Raw genomic sequence first — 23,620 nt, forward strand, 5'->3', positions numbered from 1 at the left:
ACAAGGGAGCTAAATTCATCCAGTGGAAAAAGGACAGCATTTTCAACAAGTGGTGCTGGCTCAACTGGAGGTCAACATGTAGAAGAATCCAAATTAATCCATTCTTATCCCCTTGCACAAAGCTCAACTCCAAGTGGATAAAGGACCTTCACATAAAGCCAGGTACACTGAAAATATTAGAAGAGAAGTTGGGGAAGACCCTCGAATACCTAGGCACAGGGGAAAAGTTCCTGAACAGAACACCAATGGCTTATGCTCTAAGATCAAGAATCGACAAATGGGACCTCATCAAATTGCAAAGCTTCTGTAAGGCAAAGGACACTGTCAACAAGACAAAACGGCAACCAACAGATTGGGAAAAGATCATTACCAATCCTACATCTGATAGGGGGCTAATATCTAATATTTACAAAGAACTCAAGAAATTAGATGCCAAACAACAAAATAACCCCATTAAAAAATGGGGTACAGAGCTAAACAAAGAATTCTCAACTGAGGAAACTCGAATGGCCGAGAAGCACCTTAAGAAATGCTCAACATCCTTAGTCATCAGGGAAATGCAAATCAAAACAACACTGAGATACCACCTCACACCAGTCAGAATGGCTAAGATCAAAAACTCAGGTGATAGTAGATGTTGGCGAGGATGTGAAGAAAGAGGATCACTCCTGCATTGTTGGTGGGGTTGCAAGCTGGTACAACCACTTTGGAAGTCAGTCTGGCGGTTCCTCAGAAAATTGGACATAGCACTACCTGAGGACCCAGCTATACCATTCCTGGGTATATACCCAGAAAATGCCTCAACAAATAACAAAGACATATGCTCCACTATGTTCATAGCAGCCCTATTTATAATAGCCAGAAGCTGGAAAGAACCCAGATGCCCTTCAACAGAGGAATGGATACAAAAAATGTGGTACATTTATACAATGGAATATTACTCAGCTATTAAAAATAATGAATTCGAGAAATTCTTAGGTAAATGGATGGATCTAGAAAATATCATCCTGAGTGAGGTAACCCAATCACAAAAGAACACACATGGTATTTACTCACTAATAAGCGGAGATTAGCCCAAAAGTTTGAAACAACAAAGATTCAACTACCAGACGACATGAAGCTCATGAAGAAGAAAGAACAAGTGAGGATGCCTAGGTCTTTCTTAGAAGGAGTAACTAAATAACCAAGGGAGCAAATATGGAGACAAAGTGTGGGTCAGAATCTGAAGGGGGGGGTTGTAGGGAGACCATTGTGTCTGGGTATTCATTCCATAGGCAGTCATCAAAAATAGACGCTGATAGGGATGTCAGGATGGGAAAGCTGACAGCAGCCTGATAAGGCTGTCTCCTTAGAGGTCTCTCAGAGTCGGACATACCCAGAGACGGGTACCCACAGCTATCCATTAATATGATCAAAGTTCCCAATGGAGGAGTCAGAGAGTAAATTGAAGGAACCGTGAACCATAAGGGCTGGTGGCCCTGTGAGGAGAGCAAGAATACCAACCAGCCAGAGCTCCCCAGGGTCTAAACCACCAGCCCAGGAGCACATAGGGAGAGACACATGACTCCAGCTGTATATGTAGGGGAGGATGGCCCTGTTGGGCATAGGTGGGAGACAAGATCATTGGTACCCTGAAGGCTGAGCACTGATGGGGGGGAATCTGAGGGTGGGGAGGGAGGCTGGGGGTAGGTGGGTAAACACCTTCATAGAGGCAGGAGGAGGGAGGATGGGATAAGGGGTTCCTGGGTGGTGGGGGAAATATGGTAAGGGGATAAAATTTGAAATGTAAATATTATATCCAATAAAAGGGGAAAAATAGAAAAGCGGTTAGAACCAACATTCTTAATAAAATGTCAGCCCTCTTTAAAAAAAAAAAAAAAACCTATCTTGATACTAAAATTTGTTTTGAGAATTGTATATTGCAGAATGATCAACCTTGGTGTATCTACTCAACAAGCAAGCTGGGCAGACCTGCTCAAACCTCTGAGGTCCGTGAATTCTATCTGGAGGCAGCGAAGACACAGCATCAGAGGATTGTCAACTTGCACTCCCCCCCACCCCTCTTCTAATATCTCAACGCCCATAATCAGCTTGAAGAAGCTAATGATGAGTCAGCGCCCCTATTCCCTGGGCATGGGGACTAAGGTGGTAAATGTTGGGCTGTCTCCCTAGGAAAAAGTAGTGGTTTTGTGGGAATAGAGAGGATTAGCTAGGGTTTATTGCATAGCCATAACCTATTAGTAGAAATCTGTATAATTAATATCAAGATGAAGATATAAATTCTTAAATGGCACCAATTTACTTTGTTTACAAATTTTAAGGTTTTCAGTGGCATGAGCTTTTTAGTGATATAAGAGTGAGATGAATATTGTTACTCTCATAGGCATTGTACCAGTATAACACACTTAGGAATACAAAGCTTAGACCCAGTCCTTCTTTAACTTTTTTAACTGATTTGAGATGGTCAGCCTGTGAGTTAAGGGACTATAGCAAATTCATGACTTGGAGTTTATTATAAGGGTGTTCTCTATGTTTTATTTAGAAATAGCTGAGTGGAGTTAACAGGCAACACTCCAGATTACCTTACATGGATAGCTGGTTTTCAAAACATCAGAAATCCTTAGAATTGACATGACAAACATTTCAGTATTAATGTTCATGTTCATTAGAGACCTGTCTGCTCCGGACAGCTTCCTATGTTAAACTCTAAGAAGAAATTGAGCATCCTTGGAGTTACTCCAGTTGTGGTGAGACAGCCACTAGGCAAGAATTGCCACTTTCCTTCTACAGACAAATTACTGTCCAGAAAAGGACACACTTGCAGAATAGTTGACTGATTACATCTGCCTAGACAGAGTAATCAGCCCTTAATAATTCTGCAGTACTAAGGTCTGTCAGATGATCCTGGGCCAGAAGGCAGAAGAACAGATGCTCCAATGTTTCGAAGTAGAGCGAGTGTCCAGGTGTTCAGAGGTCTCTATAAATTGGCTAAGTTTTAGAAGCTATGCTTGGTGCTTCCCACAATTATAGTCAACTCAGTCATTCTGGATTTCTGATGGGGTTGAAAACTTATAGCTATTTACTTTGAGAGAAAAGATCTGAGTGTATGGTCATCAGCTGACATTCATCCTAAAGCCAAGGAAAAAGCCAGGTTCAGAACTAAGTGTTTTAATTAGGATAGATGACAGAGGTGCTGGTTAGTCAACAAAAGGATGGACTGGGTATTAGAACTATCTTGTACCTCACTGGTACAAATAGGCATAATTATGCTCTAATTGTATTTTGAGAGAAAAGTTTCCTTTTAACAGGAAGGGTGATGTGTAGGAGGAGCTAAGGTGGGAGGAGTACTGAGAGGAAGAAAAGGAGTAAGAAGAGGAGAAGAAGAAGGAGAGGAGAAGCTAGGTGATGAAAGAGAGATAGAGGGGGGAAACAGGGAAGCAGATGTTTATGTATCTCCACCAGTCAAAGATAGTTGATATATCTAGGTTGGGTAGTGGGTTACACCTCTGATTGAACAATACCAAACTTATAAAGCCTATGATTAACATTTCTTAAAAAAATGTATAAATGCAAAAAGGAAAAGGGGGCATGGGATAGGAGTTTTCTAAGGGGGGGGGAATGGGGAAACGGGATGGTATCTGAAGTGTAAATGAAAGATCTAATAAAAAAAAATCAGAAGATGATAAAAAAAATATATTAGTACAATTCTGAAAGAAAAGTTACATATTAAGAAGACAAAGTAAATGTTTAACAGACAGGAACTTCTGGACTGATAAAGCTTAACTCTTACTTTCTTGAAAAGCCTTAATTCTTTTGAAAGCCTTCTTCAGAGCCTCTTTCACTTCCTTGTTTCTCAGGCTATAGATCATGGGGTTCAGCATAGGAATCACCACAGTATAGAATACAGATACAATCTTGTCTTCCCAGAGGGATTTGCCCATGTTACCTTTCAAGTACATGAATATGAGTGTTCCAAAAAAAAGAGCCACTGCAATCATGTGAGATGCACAAGTAGAGAAAGTCTTGGCTTTGGCCCCTGCTGTGCGAATCTTGAGAATAGTCCAGATAATGAGTAGGTAAGATATAAGAATCACTGAAACACTAATTGTGATGACCAAAAAAGCCAAAAGGAAGATTACCTCTTCTCTTAATTTTGTCTCACTACAGGCAAGCTTCAGCAAGGGTGGGAGGTCACAGAAAAAGAAATCAACCTGGTTAGATTTACAGAAGGAAATAGAGAAAGTACACCCAGTCCGGACCACAGTATTTACCATTGCACCAGAATATGCTGCAGCAACCAGCCCAAGGCGAGTCTGTGGTGTCATGGACATCACATAAAAGAGGGGGTTACATACAGCCACATAGCGGTCATAGGCCATGACAGCCAAAAGAAAACACTCAGTACTAGCATACAAAGTGAAGAAAAAGAACTGTGTGGCACAGCGTTCATAAGTAATGACCATCTTATTATTCCCCAAGGTCTCCAGCAGTTGAGGCACAATAACAGATGAGTAGCAAATATCCAGAAAGGACAAATGGCTGAGGAAGAAGTACATGGGTGTCTGGAGCCGAGAGTCACTCTGAATTAGCATGATCATGCCCAGGTTTCCAACGATGGTGATGAGATAAAAGGCCAAAAACATGAAGAAGAGACCCAACTGTAGCTCTGCCTGAAGCTGGAATCCCATTAGAATGAATTCTGTCAACCTGGTGCCATTGTCAGCCATAAAGCCAAGGTCACCTGAGGAAATAAAATAAGAATAATAAGATATTTCTGGAGATAAGCATGACACTACCTACATAGTTATAAGTAATGAGCCTCATTTGCAAAATACTTTTCAACTTTTACAAGCTTGGATTCACTTAAACTACATGTTCTCTATAGCACAAAATGTTGTGTTAATCTCATTTTTGACAAACACACAAAGTTACTGAACAACCCCAAGGCCTCTTAATCAGGAAACAGGCAAAATCAGATCTAGTGCTAAATTTCTCAGGGACTTCCAAACCTCTGCAGGTTCACTACTGGGGGTATATATTGGGCAGCCAGAAAAAGGTTTCACAGAAACAATATTGGAATAGTATATTTAAAATCTTTTCAGACTTTGAACAAGTCAATTAATCTTTCTGGACCTTCTGTGTCTCCATGTTTACTAATTACAAAACCACAGTCAAAATACTAAATGAAAGCATCAAATAATAGGAGGTGCCAACTTAGAGGTCTCTCATCACCAAACATAACCTCCTGTTCTCATAATAGGTTACATCTTGAGTTGTTGAACAAAGAGATCAAATGAAAAGCCCCAGACAACTCATATTATTTCCAAGGAAAGTGTTTTCCTTTCTCAAATTGACATTAAGATCTGTGGAGAGCTGATAGAAGGCAGCTATCATCCTTGCAGCCATCTTGAGCCATATACCCTGACAAGAGACTTGTTTTCAACAGCCTACAACAGCTGAGCATACTCTGATAACATCTTGTTTTATATACCCAGGATTTTCCCTTGGATATGTGAGACTTAAAGGCGTGACTTAAAGGTGTGACTCAAGAAGTGAAACATATAAAAGGTGAAAGACAGACAAAAGACAGATCTGGAAAATTGGAACTTGGAGGCACTAGGGACTAGGAACTAGGGACTAGGAACTTGAGACTTGGGACTTGGACTAGGAACAAGGGACTTGGAACAAGAGAAGATGAGAGACTTGAGAATAAACGGGACTGAATCACACTCTGGTCTTCATTCTTTGTGTTCACTCTAACTCTCTCTCTCTTGCTGAACGCTGACAGCAGACCTGAGCAGCAGTATGAGCTGGGACAATTTATCCCCCAAAGCTTGGGGCAGGGCAGGCTCTAACAATTTTGGCCCCCAAGCTTTTGGCAGTGTGGGTTCCAACATTTGGCAGAGTGGTCCCAGACAAAGATCCTATTGCTAAAGATGATATCTACATAACCCACTAAACACAGAGAAGTTTAGCTGGTGCCTTCCTAGAAGCTTAACACCAACTGACCAGGGTTCATGATACAGAAAAGAACTCAAAATTCTAGCAAGGAAAAGGTAAACACCATCTCAGCTACAAACCCTATGATCTACAATAGTGGCTTGCCTATAATGTACATTGGTGCAATCAAGAAACAAAAGTTCTGGAAGTTATCAATCACTACAAAATTGATTTTAAGACCCACTCTAACCAAGCAAAAGAAAGACTTGTATAACAAGAATTTATTTTATATCTAGCTACTTTGCTTAAGTGTTTTTAAGGTGGAGGAGTTCTCCAGTAAAATATGAGGGGGTTATTTGTGTATTATATGATATCATCTGTGAATAGTGATACTTTGGCTTCTTTCTTTCCAATTTGTGTCCCCTTGATTTCTTGTTTTTCACAATTTAAAACCCTGATGAATGCTGATAAAGACATAAAACAAGTGGATACAGATGACTGTCCTAGTCGCTCTGTTCTTACAATGAAATTAGCATCATCTGCCTGGGCTGACTTAAAGGTGAAATAGAATAAAAACGTATGAAACAGCATGCTGTGGCTTCCTCTTAGTGTGTTGGTGAATATGTAGGTCATCAGGGTTTTAAATTGTGAGAAACAAAACTTCTGTCTACACTATCCTGAAACATATTAAGCTAGGGGTGAAAATGGTCTTTAATCAAGAGATGCAAAGATGTGTAGATGGATTAATGAGTAAAGTGCTAGCCTCACATCATGAAGACACGAGTCTGGATTCTCACAACCCACATAAAAAGCCAAGTGCAACTGTACATGCCTGTAATGTCAACACTGATAAAGTGGAGGCAGAAAAAAACTTAAATCTTTCTGGCCAGCCAGTCTAGCCTGCTGAGCTCCAAGTTCAAGCAGAGATTCTATCTAAAAATATTAATGTGGAAAGTGAGTAAGAAAGATACACATGCATGCACATATGTACCCACCTGGACAGATACATATGTGTGCATAAACAAACACACACAAGAGCATGTGTACATAAATACTATATACAAAGAGAGCTAATTATTTCCCTCAGAAATTTGATTTTAAAAATTATCATTTGAAATCAAATGAAAAATCATGGGAAAAAAATGTTCAGACAACAGGTTTTTACTTGGAAAAACAGACATAAGACCACTGTGGTATCAGAGAACAATAATCCATTGAAGTTCTATCACTCTTGCTCAAATATCAGCCAGTTGCTTCAGTTCTCTGAGTGTCAGATTTGTGTTATATAGTACAGTCCTAATACTATCCAACCCATAAAAATCTTTTGATGGTGAAATTAAAAAAAATATATTTAATGTTGAGCTAAACCGGATTCTGTAGTACACAATGGGGATTTCTATCTTTTCCAAACAATAAATTATTAACAGTCTCTTATTTTAGAATATTGCATACCTGTTGCCTCACCATATTCTCATACACTACATGTTAAGAGGAAGAAAGTGAGGTACAAAGGTCTCAACTGGTATGCATACAAGTTATGAGAGCTAGGAATAAAAAGCCAGAAGTTCTGAGAGACTAACCTCAGAGACTATTCATCAAGTCCCAAATAGTTATACATGTCCTGCTAGAAGTGGTAGGGAGATGTGAAATTTTGGGATCATGTGTATCTTTCTCATTTTCAACCCCACAATAATTCCAGGACTAGTAGCACATAACATTTGAACAGGGGCTGAGCTCAGATTTCTCCCCCATTTTATTTCCTGTATCTTATTCGACCTGCCTCATCTTCTGCTCAAATTGAATGTGTATTACAATCTTGAAACTCTAATGAGCTTCTGAAGGTTGTTGTTCCACTTTCCTGCCTTCAGACAAATGAAGTACATTACCATCTCTCCTCCAGATAAAGAAGGGGGGGGGTCTTGCAATGAAGATGGTCTTGTCCAAATATAATCAACAAATGGGAAGGTCTGGAATAACCATACACTTGGGTCTCCTGCAACCCAAAATATTTTTTCCATTGTTTGGTTGTGTTTCAGTGTCTTAGCACAGTGTCTCTGCTCCCAGAGCTATCAACATTTGCACTTCTTAGAAAAATGAAAGACCTGGGTAACTTCATTCTGTCAGGAGTGCTGGTAAAACAAGGTACAGTGGTGGTGTGAATTCCTAGAAAGGGCAAGCAAGCCAAATTATCATGAATTCTGTGTCAGTACTCCATAGTTCTGCCTTCTTCACCTTCACCCTCTTACCTCCTTAGAGTTTCTGTCAAAGCCAGCACACATGACCAGTTTCTAGAGTGTTCATCTCAGTTCTCTATACCTTGGTGGCCAAGCTAAACTCAGAGAGTAGTTTCATGACCTTCATTGATGTGAAATTTGCCTCCCTCCCAGACTACAAACCCTCGTTAACATCACTGGCAGCCCATTATTAAACTGACAGCACCCGTTTCTGACTAGGCATATTTAAGGAACCCCAACAATATTCCAAGGATAAAAAACTTATTCTCTAAAGAAAGGTTTGATTTTGCAGCCTATCTAGAGCCTCTACTTCTCTTTTTAACCTTGAGGCCATCACACTTAATTTTCCCAAGAACTATTAAAATGTACAAGTTTCTAAGAGATTCACCAAGAATCCACAAACAGCCTCTCACCTTTATGTATAATTTCACCATTTGATCTCAGGTCTTCTAATACTAAAAACAATAAGGAAAACTGGTTTAAGAACAGCCATCAGCTATAGATGAGGGCCAAAAACAGTAAGTGCCTGGTAGACTTACAAGGCACAAGAAGATATGTTCAGATTTGACACTGCTTTACAAAGGAATGAAGTGAAAAGCTTATTTTAGATGAAAGGGAAGCAAGACTCATGTTGTCTAGTACATTTGAAATCTAGGCTACAATTTATTCTCTCTGAAGTACAGCCACACTCACCTTCAGCAAAACCAAATGTTCCTGCCAAATACAGAAGGCTCTGTGAATGTGGGAAGAATCTGGTAACTAACTGGTCTTTGAGAAGAAATAGGCATGTTTGGCATTTTCAGCCCAAGCATAATACAAGCACTTGTTAATAGGTATGGGGCCTCTACCCTATCTTGCCCTGGACCCTTCATCCCAGCAAGGCAATTAGAAGACTGGGGCTAGGGGATTACCCTGAGTTTCTAATCAGGCCCTAAGCTTCGAATTAGGATTCTCTCAGCTCTCAGAGGAAAGACACTGCAGAAAACTTCCTCTATATTATCAATCTTCATTCTTCTCCATCCAACTTTTGTCCTATTCACAAGCCCCACCATGATTTGATCTCAATTTGAAGAAAAGGGAGATTCCTCTCTACTTTTCTTTCTGAGAACTTCTCAACAATCTAAACTGACTTACCCTGGCCAATTTTATATATGAGATGTAGATGAATTATCTTGGTTAAGGAAAAATCCTGTTTCCTCCTTTATGCAACTAATATTTAATTGTCAATATATAAAGTACATAGGGGCAAGCATATGACATACTTTATTTAATCTAATTAAACCCAGCAAATTCTGAAAAATCCTCTAAGGCAAATGCTACTACTGTTATATTCTACAAATAAATAAATTGAACGGGAGAGTGATGTAACACCGATTTATGATTTAAAGGAGAGCTGAAAGAGTCAAGAGATTCACAACAACCTTGAGCACTATCTGTTCTTTTCAGAATACCCCAAATCCACATTGTTCCAGGAGAGCTGACCCTATCTTCTGGCCTCCAGGGGAACTGCACACATATGATATACACCTACACATATAAGCAATTCACTCATACTCTTGAACAAAATCTCATTTTGAAAAGAACAACTAAGATTGGAACCATGAGTTCTGTCCTTGGGTGCCTATGGCCATTATGCTGCACTTTCTCATATTATTTTGTTGAAATTATTATTAAATTTCAGTGATGCTCAAGGTATAAAGGTAAAAGATTAATATCAATAAAACTTCTATTCTAAAAAGCATTGTGCCCTTGACACTGCACTGTTGAGGTGACTTGTACCATGCTATTCTCCCCGATGTCTCACACCAAACACCCTTCCTTGAAAATGATACCTTTTTACTCTCTTGCTTTCTGCAGTTACTTGATGTGTACTTACAGCTTTCAGATTTGAAAATAGGAGTTAGGAGCCTCTAACAAGGAAAAATATGTGACATTTGTCTTTCTGCCTCTGTATCAGCACACTCAGTATCATCTTTTCTAGGTCCATCCATTTGCCTGAAAAGTTTCATTCATAGGTTGAAGGACATTCAAGTTCTTTCCATTTTCGAGCTATTGTGAATAAAAAGATATGACCATGCTGAGCAAGTATCTGTGGGGAAGAACATCTAGTCACTTGAGCATATGCCAGGGACTGATATGTCTGAGGCATATGGTAGATTTATATTTACCTTTTTGAAAATGCTTTATATTGATTTCATAGTAGGTTCTCCCTGATTATAACCCCATCAACAGTCAATTGGGATTCCCATTTCTATGAAACCCCTCCAGCCTTTACTGTTAACTATTTTGTTGATCTTTGACCTGAGGTAGGATAAAATCTCAAATTTCTTTTGATTTGCAGTTCCTTATCGCTATAGCTCAGCAGTCTCAACTTGCAAATAGAATTTTGAGAAACTCTTCATATCCCCTCAATATTTCAGTTCCTCATTACTTTTTCAAATTCTTTCTAATCACACAGGTATTGGGAGACTCTACATTTTTCTCAGTAAATGAAAAGTTCTAGGGTAGGTATGGATTGCATGTCTCATTGAATCTTTGATTTAGTAAGACTTTTTGAAGAGGGTTTGTTGCATGTTTGTATCATATATATAACAAAATGATGGTGTAATTTGTATTCCACATGCCCTTAGAGCATTTTCAGTTTTGAGGCTCAACCACTTTGAGGGTAGAACAAACATTTTTCAAAGGTAGCATACCAGATATACTGTGTATCACATATTTACATTTTAATTCATAACAGTAGAAATTATAATTAAGAAGTACCAAAATGAAAATAATTTTATGATTGGGGTTCACCACACCATGAGGAACTTATATGAAGTGCTGCAGCATTAGGATGGCTGAGAAGATCTGCTGTAGATGGTGAACACTTATGACAAATTTTTTAGCCACTTTTTTCTTGTAAGACCATTCTATTTATGTCTCAGGCCCAGTTTTTGAGAGTGTCCTTTTTTTTTTTTTGATTCTTTTTTTTTTTTTTTGATCTTTTTTTTTTGAGTTCTTTGTATATTCTGTTATTAATATTCTGTCAGATATAGAACTGTTAAAGGCTATCTTGCACTCTGCGGGTTTTTCTTCACCACAATGATGGTTTCTTTACCTGTGCAGAAGCTTATTAGTTTTATCAAATCACATTTGTTAGTTGTTGACTGCAGTTCTTCAGCAAATGGAATCCTAGTCACACATTCTTTCCCACACCTATTTCGTTGCAGGCACTGCCTATGTTTTCTTCTAGAAGTATCAGTGTTTTGGGTTTCATGCTTAAGTCTTAGATCCATTTAGAGTTATTTTTACACAGGTCTAAATATACAAAGGTATAATTTAATTTTCTACATGTGGATATCAAGTCTTCACAGCACTATTTAATGAAGATGCTTTCTTTCCTACAACATTGAATCTCCATCCATTTCTGTATTTACTAGATTTGTTTACTGTTGTGTCCCAGGAGAAAGTTTATTTTATAAAAACTTTAATATGTTGCTGAGTACAATGTGTATTCTTTGGTGTTTGGGTAAAATATTACATAGATATCTGTTAAATTTATCTGATATTAGTGTCAATGAGTTCTGATTGGCCTATTTATTTTTTGTTCATATTACCTGTTTATTGGAGAAAAGGGTATTGAAATGACCTATTATTAATGGATTTTTATTATTCTGTGTCTTTAAATCCAGTTGTACAATTTTTTTAATTGGTTAATCTAGAGTTTAATGAATAAATGGTTAGACTAGTAATATCAACTTGGTTACCCTCTGTTAGAATGATGTGTCTTTTATTTAATCTCTTCTCTTCAGATTTTGTTTGACTTCTATTTTTGTTCTTCATTCAGATAGTGATGCTTATTTGTTTCCTGGTTCTATCTGATTGGAGTCGTTTTGACCATTACTGTTACTCTAAGGCAGTATTATCCTTAAATCTAAACTGTTATCTTGCAGAAAACAGATGGATTTTGTTTCTTTTCTTTTTCAAAATGGTATTTTTGTTGAATCTTTGGGAATTTCACCTCATATACCCTAATCACACTTACTTCCCAGTCCTTCTATCTCTATCCTCCCAATCCATTGAAATGTACCACACAATAAATAGTTAAGTTCAATTTGTTATCCATAAGAGTTTTGGAGCATTGTTAAAACTACCAGTGATCTGCTCCCTAAAGAAAACTGAATCCTTCTCCACCTTCACAGTCATCAGAAGCCATCATTTGTGAAGAGCTACAGCTCAGCATGCCTATCACTGTTTTTCAGAAGTTCTCTTTGATGGTTTTCTTTTTAGAATATTACTTTAGGGGAGGTTGGGTGGCTGGGTTGGGGTTGTCACAGAAGCCACCAATGTCCCTCTTTTGCAGTTGTGCATCTCTAGTCAGTATAGCAGCCAAAGTAGTCCTTGTTCTTTACATTCAGCTGAAACTCAGATCATGGACATCCTCATTGTTTCGGTGACAGCAAAAATCATAAACATGACCTGGGGCTGCAGTAGGACCATAGAGCCAATCAAGGCCCTCAAAGATCCCTGGACCACCAACACCACCATGAACCTGGCTACAGCAAAGATTATTGACATTCATATAGGCTTTTGTTGCAGAAAATGTCCTGTGCATCAACACAGACCCCAGGTTCAGTAGGACCTCCAACTCAGACACAGCCTTTAGTGGTGGAAAGAACAAAAGAACCTAAGCATCATCCTGGTTGCAGGAGGCAGCACAAGACAGCAACATCTATAGCGTTCCTGAGAACAGCACGGGCCATGAACATGCATTTAGGCTGCAGATTAGACCAAGACATCTGCACAAATTTAAATGGTAACATGGGCCACATACATCAATGTAGTCCCCAGCTGAATCATGCCCACTGACCCACATGTGGCCTTCAATAGCATCAAGGACCTTTGTTATCATTTAAGTGGATCATTCCAGGAAGTAAGCCATTCCTCATCTTAGCCTCTATCATTGCCCAGAGTCATGGTGATTCCATGCCTGGGCAACATTTCCAGGGACTGGGTATGCATATATTTAAGCTGTAGATTTTTGTACACTGCCTTGGGAACAACACCAGGCAATGACATGCGCCACAGTTTTCCTCAGCTGTCTCTCACACCTGTCACTGCAATCCTGTCTTGTGTTCTGACTCTCTTTACAACCATTCTTCCATCTTTCCTAACTCTCCATAGCACATTCATTCAAACCAGTGGCCATGGTTGCTATATAAGCCTGGACCCAAATAATGAGCAGGCAGGTTAGCCTTCAGATGGTCCAGCTTCCATTGCCCCTCCTCCAATTTTTTGACCCATTAACTCAGCCTCTGTCTTTTGATTGGAGAAATTAGGCCACTGATGTTTAAAATTATTGAAATGTATGTGCTAGTTGTGATCATCATGTGTTGGGCCTTGGATGAGGTAACTCTATTTAACCTGCGCCCATCAATCACCTAGGACACAGGTAGAGGGCATGATTAACAAGTCTACACCTCCAGAGATTTAAATATTAATGAGTTATCAAAAGGCCAGGGGAGTAGCTAATTAAGTTATTCCCTCCTCTTTCCGCTCTCCCTATAAAAGGCCAGGTGAGCCTGTCTTGGGGGGGGGGGTGGTGAGGGAGGGAGCGCTCTTCATCTACACCCACTTGCCATGTCATGAACAATAAAGCTTTGGAAAACCGGACTTCACATGTCGCCTGGTCTCGCCACCAGATTCCCAGCCTTTGGAACCTTGAACCGCAGCTGCCGCCATAGCCACCAGCCCGAGGCAGCTGTGTGAATGTGGGACTCCTGGCCGGTGGTGTGGGAAGCGCGCCCCGAACCCGCTGCTGGACCGCCATGGAACCCCACCGCCGGACTCTCTCACCCTGCCTGCAAGATTTTTTCCCCACAATCATGTCGTTTTTTGGTATTACTGTTTTTGTTGTCAGTGGTATTTTTTGTCTTAACAGATACTTCTTTTCACAGTCTCTCTGCTATATGCATTCCACTTTAAAGCTTAAAATAATGTTTTCTGTATTTTCTTCTAGGAAAGGTTGTTGCAAATAAAAGTTGTAAGCTGCTTATGTTGTTGAAAGTTTTTCTTTTTTGTTCAATTCTTGCATATAGTTTTACTAGGTATATTAGTCCAAGTGGGCCATCATAACCTTTTATGCTTTCCCATGTTAATCAGTAGTTAAGGAAAATTGTACTACAGATTTACCTACAGGAAAGTTCTAGGGAGGTATATTTTCAACTGAGAGTCCCACTACTGAAATGATTCCAGTTTGTGTTGACTTTGTGTATCTAGAAAAGCAATAAATGTTACAGAATCACTCATTTTTACAAAATTCCTCAATATATATTCAGAAATATTTTTTATTTCATATTCTCTTGTTCTTCTCTGCTATGTCTCAATTACCACTCAAGTTTGTATACAGTGGAGGAAAAACTTAAATCAGTAGACACAGTCTTACCACATACTTATTTTGGAAAATAAAAGCGAATATTATTCAAACACTATGTGGAATTCCTTAAATGACTAGAATTTCTGGCCTATTGTTGCTTTTCAACTTTGCAATATTATTCCACCATCTGGCATCTGTAATTATAAAAGAGGAGTGAGGAGGAGGAAGAAGAGAAGGAGGAGGAGGTAGAAGAAAAGGAGGAGAAAAAGGAGAAAGAGCGGGAGGAGGAGGAGGAGAAGGAAAAGGAAGAAGAAGAGGAGGAGGAGAAGGAGGAGGAAGAGAAGGAGGAGGAGGAGGAGGAGGAGGAGGAGGAGGAGGAGGAGGAGGAGGAGGAGGAGGAGGAGGAGGAGGAGGAGGAGAGGGAGGGAAAGATTGAAACCACCTGGCTTGGCTGATGTCCATTTTTCTCATTGGGAGTTTTTCTGCTGGAAGAACAGTGACCAAATATTAGTGACTGGATTAAAGCAAAATAGGATAGAGGATGAGTCAACTGAAGGAGAACACAACTTGCTGGAGAAAAGCAAGAAGTATTATTGAAAAGTGCACTGAGGAGTTAGCACTAACCACAAAAGAACAACTAAAGTATTGTAGAAAAGAAGGTCAAATTGTGTATTTTTTCAATGTTTGACAATGTCTTACATTGTTTTTTATTTTTTATATTTTTATTGGATATTATATTTATATTTCAGATTTTATTCCCTTAACCCATTCCCCCCACCACCCAGGAACCCCCATCCCATCCCCCTTCCTCCTGCTTCTATAAGGATGTGCCCCACATACCCCCCGACTCCCACCTCCCCACCCTCAAATTCCCCCCCACTTGGTGTTCAGCCTTCATGGAACCAAGGATCTCCTCTCCTACCTATGCCTGACAAGGCCATCCTCCTCTAAATATAGAGCTGGAATCATGGTTTCCTCCCTATTTGCTCCCAGGCTGGTGGTTTAGACTCTAGGTAGTTCTGGTTGGTTGGTATTGTTGCTCTCCTCATGGGGCCACAAACCCTTTCAGCTTCTTCAGTCTTCTCTCTCACTTCTCCATTGGGAACCCCTTGATCAGATCAATGGTTAGCTGTGAGCATCTGCCTCTGAATATGTCAGACTCTGGCAGACCTCTAAGGAGACAGCTATATCAAGCTCTTGTCAGGATGCACTTTCTGATATCCACATCAGTGTCTACCTTTGATGACTGCACGTGGGATGAATACCCAGGTGGAATGGTCTCCAGACAGCCCCTCCTTCAGTTTCTGTCCCACACTTTGTCTCCATATTTGCTCCCTTGAGTATTTCTTACTTCTTCTAAGAAGGACCAAAGCACCCACAATTGGTCATCCTTCTTCATGGGCTTCTTGTGGTCTGTGAGTTAAATCTTGGCTATTTCAAGATTTTGGGCTAAACGGCAAGTAACAGATTGGGAAAAGATCATTACTAATCCTACATCCAATAGAGAGCTAATATCCAATATATACAAAAACTCAAGAAATTAGACTCCAGACAACAAAATAACCCCATTAAAAATGGAGTACAGAGCTAAACAAAGAATTCTCAACTGAGGAAACTTGAATGGCCGAGAAGCACCTTAAAAAATGCTCAATATCCTTAGTCATCAGGGAAATGCAAATCAAAACAACCCTGAGATTCCGCCGCACAGCAGTCAGAATGGCTAAGATCAAAAACTCAGGTGATAGTAGATGATGGCGAGGATGTGGAGAAAGAGAAACACTCCTCCATCGTTGGTGGGATTGCAAGCTGGTACAAGTACTCTGGAAATCAGTCTGGTGGTTTCTCAGAAAATTGGACATAGCTAAACCACTCCTGGGCATATACCCAGAAGATGCTCCAACATTTGGCAAGGACATATGCTCCACTATGTTAATAGCAGCCTTATTTATAATAGCCAGAAGCTGGAAAAAACCCAGATGTCCTTCAACAGAGAAATGGATACAAAAAAATGTGGTACATTTACACAATGGAGTATTACTCAGCTATTAAAAATAATGAATTCAATAAATTCTTAGGTAAAATGGATTTAACTAGAAAATATCATCCTGAATGAAGTAACCCTATTACAAAAGAACACACATGGTATTTACTCACTGATAATGTCTTACATTGTAATTTGACCATATTATTGCCAATTCCTCCATGATTCACCCCACCTTCTAAATTCTCCTAACTTTTATTCTTTTTTATTAATGTAATCATCTATTGAGTAAGAAATTGACCCTTCTTCACCCAGAATTTTTCAGTTAATTGAAGAAGGTTTATTAATTTAAATAATTATAATTTAAATGAGAATGGCTCCTATACTGTCATATATTTGAATGGTTGAATCTCAGTTGCTTCACTGCTTAAGAAAAAATAGGAGGTATGACCTTGTTAAGAAGGTGTTTTGCCAGAGATGGACTTTGAGGTTTCAAAGGCCAATATCAGGCTCAGTCTCTCTCCTCTCTGTTTCCTGCTTGTGACTCAGATACAAACTCTTAGCTACTGCTCTAGAGCCATGCTCAATGGCTTGTCACCATGCAATCTGCCACAATTCTCATGAACTCACTCATTGACACTGTAAGCAAGCTCCAATAAATACCGTTTTTATGTCACTTTGATCACATGATCTCTTCACAGCAGTAAACAAGTAACTAAACAGTGCATATGAACCCTGTTATACTCCACACAGGAATGCTGACTGGCTTCATCTGTGCATGTCTTGTTCAGCCAATGACGGCTGCTGAAAGTAGCAGTGCAATGGCCCTATCATATCCAGAAAACTTGGTTTTACTACAGTCTTTCATACCCTATGTCTCCTATGACCTTACTGTCCTCTCTTACACAGTGGACCAAAAACTTTGACAAAAGACATAATATAAATATTGGATTTGTGGCTGAGCCTTTCACTGATATGCATTATCCTTGCTTTCAACAAATTTGAGTTCTGCATTGTATAACCATTGACCACTGAACAAAATACTCAGAAACTCATATTGTATTCTTCTAACATGGAGACTATAAGTTGCAGGTATGGAGATAAGATGAGAACTGAAAGTGGAACATAGAAAATTTAGAAGTGGAGTGAAGGAGGATAAGCTAATAATAACTAGGTACAGAAGCAAGTGAGGTGTGTTCAGACCACATGCCAGACTACTCCTCACAGTAAATAATCATGCTTCCTTGTGAAATTTTGAAAAAACAATGAAAGTGACTTTTAAGACCAAAAAGCCACATGGGAACTAAAAAAAGGCTATATTATAAAAGTTCACCAAAAATTCCAGATCTGAGTTACAGTTCCACTATTGTCCCTGAATAATTTCAGCCAGAATATGATGACAATGACCAAAAACAAGTGTACTCCTCCAGGAGCTGTTATTGAGTTCTGAGTGTGAACAGCTTAAGAGTAGAAATGAAATTCCAAAATGTTTTCTTTTATCCCTTAGGATGTATAGAGAAGATGTGATAATAAGTCTGTCTCTTCAGATGTGTGTTCCCACTGCAAAAACAGCTTTTCCCTGGAGTCATGGGGGGGTGTCCCTAGAGCTGAGTCATGATACAGGGAATTCTGTTCCACTGTATTATTCTCACAGAAGAAACTTCCAGTGCATTTTATATACCAGCCACATTGTATTGTAAGAAAAAATATATAAATTACTTAGGTTGGCCATCTGAGCAACTTACCTGCTTTCTACAAAATGCTTAAAAACACACATATTAGTTCAAATTCAAAGCAAATGAATTCAGACATAATATTCCACCAGACACTTATGACATAACTACATCATCCCTGAAAATCCTGAGAAGACACTATCTCCAAAGTAACATCTATGCAAACTAAGGAAGATAACTATACAGAGAATCTGGGGTTTTTCATTGGAATTTGAAAATAAATAATGTCATGCCTATCCAGGAAGTTCAAGTCTTGTATGGGACACATGGGTAAGAATGGTTCAATTTGTTAATACCTCCTGCTTTGTTTTTATTTTGGGCAAGGCTCCTATTTCTTACTAAGTCAACTTTAGGAAAGCTCTAAATTTTGCTTTGAAGTTAAATTGAAGTAATACTTTCTACATGTTTAACATTTCCTTGTTTCAAAGAAAGAACTCAATACATACTTAGTTACATACAGAGACATCAATTCCAGTAAAGTGAACAACCTTAACATTGTTGAACTCTTTCAGTATCCCTAAGGAAACTCAAACTTTAGAAGAAAGAGAAAGAGTCTGAGAAATGTTTGTAAGTTAATAATATAAGTACAAGATGTGGGGATCATTCACTCCCTGAAAAGTTCATGGGTAAAAACTTTTCCCCCTCTTGATCTACTATAGGTCACAAAGTCTTCTGTGGTGCATATTATAGAAATATTAATCTTGAATATGTCCTAGTTTGAAATGTGCACTAAACATAAAAATTTTCCTTCCTCTTTTTAAGGTGTTCTGTGTTTAGAAATATGCTTCCTGCTGTACTCTAGGCTCATTTCAGGATGGCTGTACATAACACACCTTCCAGTATAACATAGTGCATAAGTAGCTTTCATTAGCCTGTATTAAATGCTTCCCTTTTATAAAATATCATAGTAATTGTGTTATAAAATAAGCAGACGCTACCATGTTATGTAAAAGTCCTGGATTTTTTATACTATTACTATGTACTCAAATGATATTTTTCAGAAAATTCAGGCTTGTATTAGCTAAACAATTTTACTAAAAAAAAAAACAAGCAAAACATGGTAAAACAAGACAGAAGAATAAAAATATGTACTAAAGAAAAGTCCAAAAATCAACCTTAATATACTTCATCCACAGAAGTAATTTGCTTAATGGTCTTACAGAAAGATTTTAATATTGAAAATTTGGGGCTTTAGTCTGAAGGAAAGGCCATTCTCTTCTCCTAACTGGCAAGATAGTCGGGTAGCTTCATCTTGCCCTATTAGGTATGAAGTTAGAAAGTTCTAATTCAAATACATTTATTGTACTAATGGGAATATTCTTTAACATCTCTAGGATTAATCCATAAAATATTCATAACTAGGTTTAGCAAGAAGAGGTGGGGGAAGGACAGCAGATAGACCTAGTGACAGTTACACAATTCACTGTGGCTGCATTGGCACCCATCTATACTCACCTATTCTCTACTCAACAACTTTTGTTAGCCTGTCTATCCTTCACAGAGACATCACTTTCCAGCCACAAGACATAAAAGGAATATGAAAATTTAACAATAGATTTTGAAAAAGTTATTGAAATATACCATCTTTTTCTGCATTGAAAATGAAAAACATCTGATTAACTGTGGGGAGATTTATTTATTTAAGTTATAAAGATGTTACAATGTATATAGAGAGAATGAAATAGATATATAACAAAGAACAGAATTTACACTAGACCACTTGAACCTCTGCTTGATAATTTGGACACAAAGAGATTTAACTTTCTCTTAGTGACAATAGATAACTGCTTTACCATGCAAACAAAACATCTTTAGAGAAATTCATAAGTTAAATAATCCATAAGCATAAAAAGGAAGACTGTTCTAAAATCACAAGTAACTAACCAGGCTTTCCTACTCTGCATATACAATTCTCAAAAATATATTAATATAGAAACTTAAATGAGGGGACATTATATAATAAAGTTGGATACACAAATTTAAGGACACAATTAATATATTTTAAATATAAGTGTTTCTAAACATATAAATATACATGAATATTTATACATGTATGGATATATATATATATATATATATATGAACTATACTAGAGTAATAACCATCAAGATAAGGTCCAAGAGTGAGGCAGTGTGATCAAGCATTGAAAACTTCAGTAAAATAAAAACAAGCCTTGCTTTGAACAGGGTAACTATTATCAGTAAATAGGGGGCATTTACTTTTGGATGTTAGGTCTAACAATATTATGTTTAAGTAACTATAAATCATTGTAGATGATTCCTATGTGCTGTCTAAATTACTAATTTACTAGCTGACAAGTCTACATGTTTTCAATAGTGTAAATATTGAGAAAATCTTTTCAGGCACCCCAGTGAGCCTGAACCCCTCACCACAGAAAGCACAGCTTGTGAAAGCCTAGATCTCTTTAATCATCCTATGATCTATCTCTACTCTTTTCACAATGTAAACTTATAAGTGAAGCCCATGGTTGGAAAACAGACTTCTAAGATTTAGTAATTTCTTATGTAGAGACCACAACTGTAAGGCCTGAACAATAGCAAGAATGCACTCCAAAGAAGCTGACTGACTCATCCCAGGCAGCTCCTATTGGAGAGGAATGGAGGGAATAACACAGAAAACATATCCTATGTGGTATGGCAGGTTGCCCTGATTGGATCTCAAAGGGACATCAGATACAAGAGCAGATTCCACTAAGCCTTATTAAAACTCTGTTTTCTATACTTCAAGTGCGGTAATTAATAAGACCATGATGATCTTATAGATGTCCAGACTTAGTTGGGCCTCATTTCAAGTTTAGGTCCCTGTGAAATTCATCCTTAAGTGTGAAAAGGGGAAATACAACAGGGATCTTTGCAAGCCACAAGGCCTTCTGCTAGTCTCAAATCTACAGACTACTAATTATTTGACTTTAAACACCCATTAACATGTCTGAGTGGCAATTTTCTCATTAGCAAAATAATAACAATATTTAATCATGTCACAGGGTATGGAAAAAAGCAAACATATTCATAAATATTAAAATGTATGAAAATAGAGGTATTATGTTGAGTTAGTAGGTTTTAGTTGTCTGTATTATATTTTTACAGTAGAAGTCTCATGTTGTCACACCAAATAAAATTCCAAGTTATGCTAATGGAGCATAATTTATATATGATCTAATTGAGATAATTACAGGTTTAGTTGTATATTTATGGACTGTAAGTTATAAAGTTTCAATCTGAAGTAGTGTGGAATTAGGAGTCAGATCAAATTAGTCAAATGAAGAAGCATAGGGTTGAGGAATCAAAGGTCTTAGATGTGGATCCAAGCTCTTTCATGAATGAGGGCAATGGATAGATAGGTCAATATATCAGGTCTTATTTTCTCATCCAAACTTTCTGGTAAGAATCGATAAAATATTGCAAGTAGAAGGTGAATGTTAGAAATGTCTTCCAATAAATGTAACTAAAGACTTTTAATTTTCTTTAAATAGCTTCCTGAGGCCACTTGAATACAGGTACTTTCATATAAATTCTGGATAAATTAGTAAAATTATTAGCAAAGTGCAGATGTAAAATGATGTAAGAACTGGGCCATATGTTAAAAAGAAATTAGAGAAATGCAAAATAGTTATAACTCAGTGTGTAAAATGTAAGAATAATTTCTTTGAGTAATTGGTACATAATAGGAAAAGAACATTCATTGACTTGATGTTTGAAAACTTCTTGTAGAAGCAAGAGAAATGTAGGGACAGATTCTCTATAGATTATCAATCATACAATTTTATCTTTGGTAGAAAGCATATTTGCAATAAAGAAACATCACTTATAACATTCAAAATCTATAAGCAAAGTATAAAAATTTTAACTAGGTTGGTACTAACACATGAACAGAGTAAATGAATGACAAATTTTAATGGGACATAAAGAAAAGAAGTGGGGAGTATTCTCTACTATATTTAGTGAGAACACAAAGTTCTTTATCAATTATTAGCATAAAATTATATGTTTGTATATGCAGAAAGAAAAACAAATAGGTATGTAAATATATTATGCTAGCTAAATCTGATAGTAATATTGGCAAAAGGCTGACTTTTTTAGCACTTTCTATGTGCTTGAAAGTGTTCTTCTCTATGTCCAGACAGAAAATTACATACAAAATACCCTAATGACACACAGGTGATAGTTCCTTATTAGGGATATGAAATTAAAGTCCATAAACCTGGATTTAGGTAGATAGATTGGGTGGATAGATGATAGATAGGTACATAGATAGATAGATAAGTAGATAGATAGATAGATAGATAGATAGATAGATAGATAGATAGATGATAGATACATAGATAATATAAATGGAGAGGGAAAATATGAAAAATAAATCTAGAAGCAGAAGGAATAAGGAAAAAAGGGTGATATGGTAAAAAAAATATCACATTTCTTTAAAATGAAGAGCCTCTCTTTCTCCTTTGTGTGCATGTGTGTGTGTGTGTGTGTGTGTGTGTGTGTGTGTGTGTGTGCGCGCGCGTGTGTGTGCATTCATGTAGACACCCACCATGGTTTCCTGCTATGAAACCATGGAAGGCAAATATTTAAAGGAATAAAGGGAACAAAAAAATGCATGAAGGGAGAGAAGGGCCAGTAGAGGAGCATAAAAATAAGAACGAGACAAGACACACACACACATGAACACACACTTGGTTGTGTGTGTGTACATGTATATAGTATGGCATATATATGGCATAAGAAAACTAATTACTTTTAAATGCTACATAAATTACAACCAAGAGCAATTGAGACACAAAGAATTTAAATGACTTGGCCAAAGGCTGTGAAGTAAAAAAATAACTACAAATTTGAACATACTTGTAATTATGATGTAACAAGCAGTGCAAAAATTGAAGTGTAATATATTAAAGAAGATGCCTTTAAATTTGGAATGATAAAGACTGAGTTAAAATGACTAATTTTAGTTACTAATTCTAGAATAGATCATTTGTCTTGCTGAATAGTCTAATAATAACAAAAACACATGAATGTGCACTGTAAGGGATACTCAACATGAAGGCCTGCTCTCCATTTCCGTACTCCAGAAAGGCTTTGCAGGGGAAAGAGATTGAACAGATACCACTGTCTGAAGGCTAAAACTAAGATCAGTACACAAATTATAAAAAGCAATAGAACCCAAGTCCAAAATGAGACATATTATGTTGGACTTATGGTAAGTGGAGGGCCATATGTAAACCAGACACCTACATAGTAGAGTTAAGAGTATTGATATAGAGGAACAGACACCTTGGTACATTCTAAACCTGAGGAGTATGCGTGTCTTATCCTTACAGAAATTTCCAAATTTACACCAGAATTGGCCAGTAACA

The 23,620-nt window shown here is 37.8% G+C and overlaps 1 protein-coding gene across 1 annotated transcript; it reads right to left on the reverse strand.

Annotated features, from left to right (window-relative positions):
* Nucleotides 1-3,696: 3,696 nt before the first annotated feature.
* LOC117721985 (olfactory receptor 9I1-like) lies at nt 3,697-9,072 on the reverse strand. The gene is made up of 2 exons (XM_034520887.2): nt 8,868-9,072; nt 3,697-4,741 (listed from the first exon to the last, which is right to left on the reverse strand). Exon 2 carries the CDS (start codon nt 4,725-4,727, stop codon nt 3,780-3,782), a length of 948 nt encoding a protein of 315 aa, XP_034376778.1. The 5' UTR covers nt 4,728-4,741; nt 8,868-9,072; the 3' UTR covers nt 3,697-3,779.
* Between the last annotated feature and the right edge of the window lie 14,548 nt (nt 9,073-23,620).

This window comes from Arvicanthis niloticus, chromosome 1, assembly GCF_011762505.2.
Source record: "Arvicanthis niloticus isolate mArvNil1 chromosome 1, mArvNil1.pat.X, whole genome shotgun sequence".
NCBI classification, from domain to species: domain Eukaryota; kingdom Metazoa; phylum Chordata; class Mammalia; order Rodentia; family Muridae; genus Arvicanthis; species Arvicanthis niloticus.

Coding starts and splice junctions, on each gene's coding strand:
- LOC117721985 (XM_034520887.2), bottom strand. CDS start 4,727: ATGGCTGACAATGGCACCAGGTTGACAGAATTCATTCTAATGGGATTC.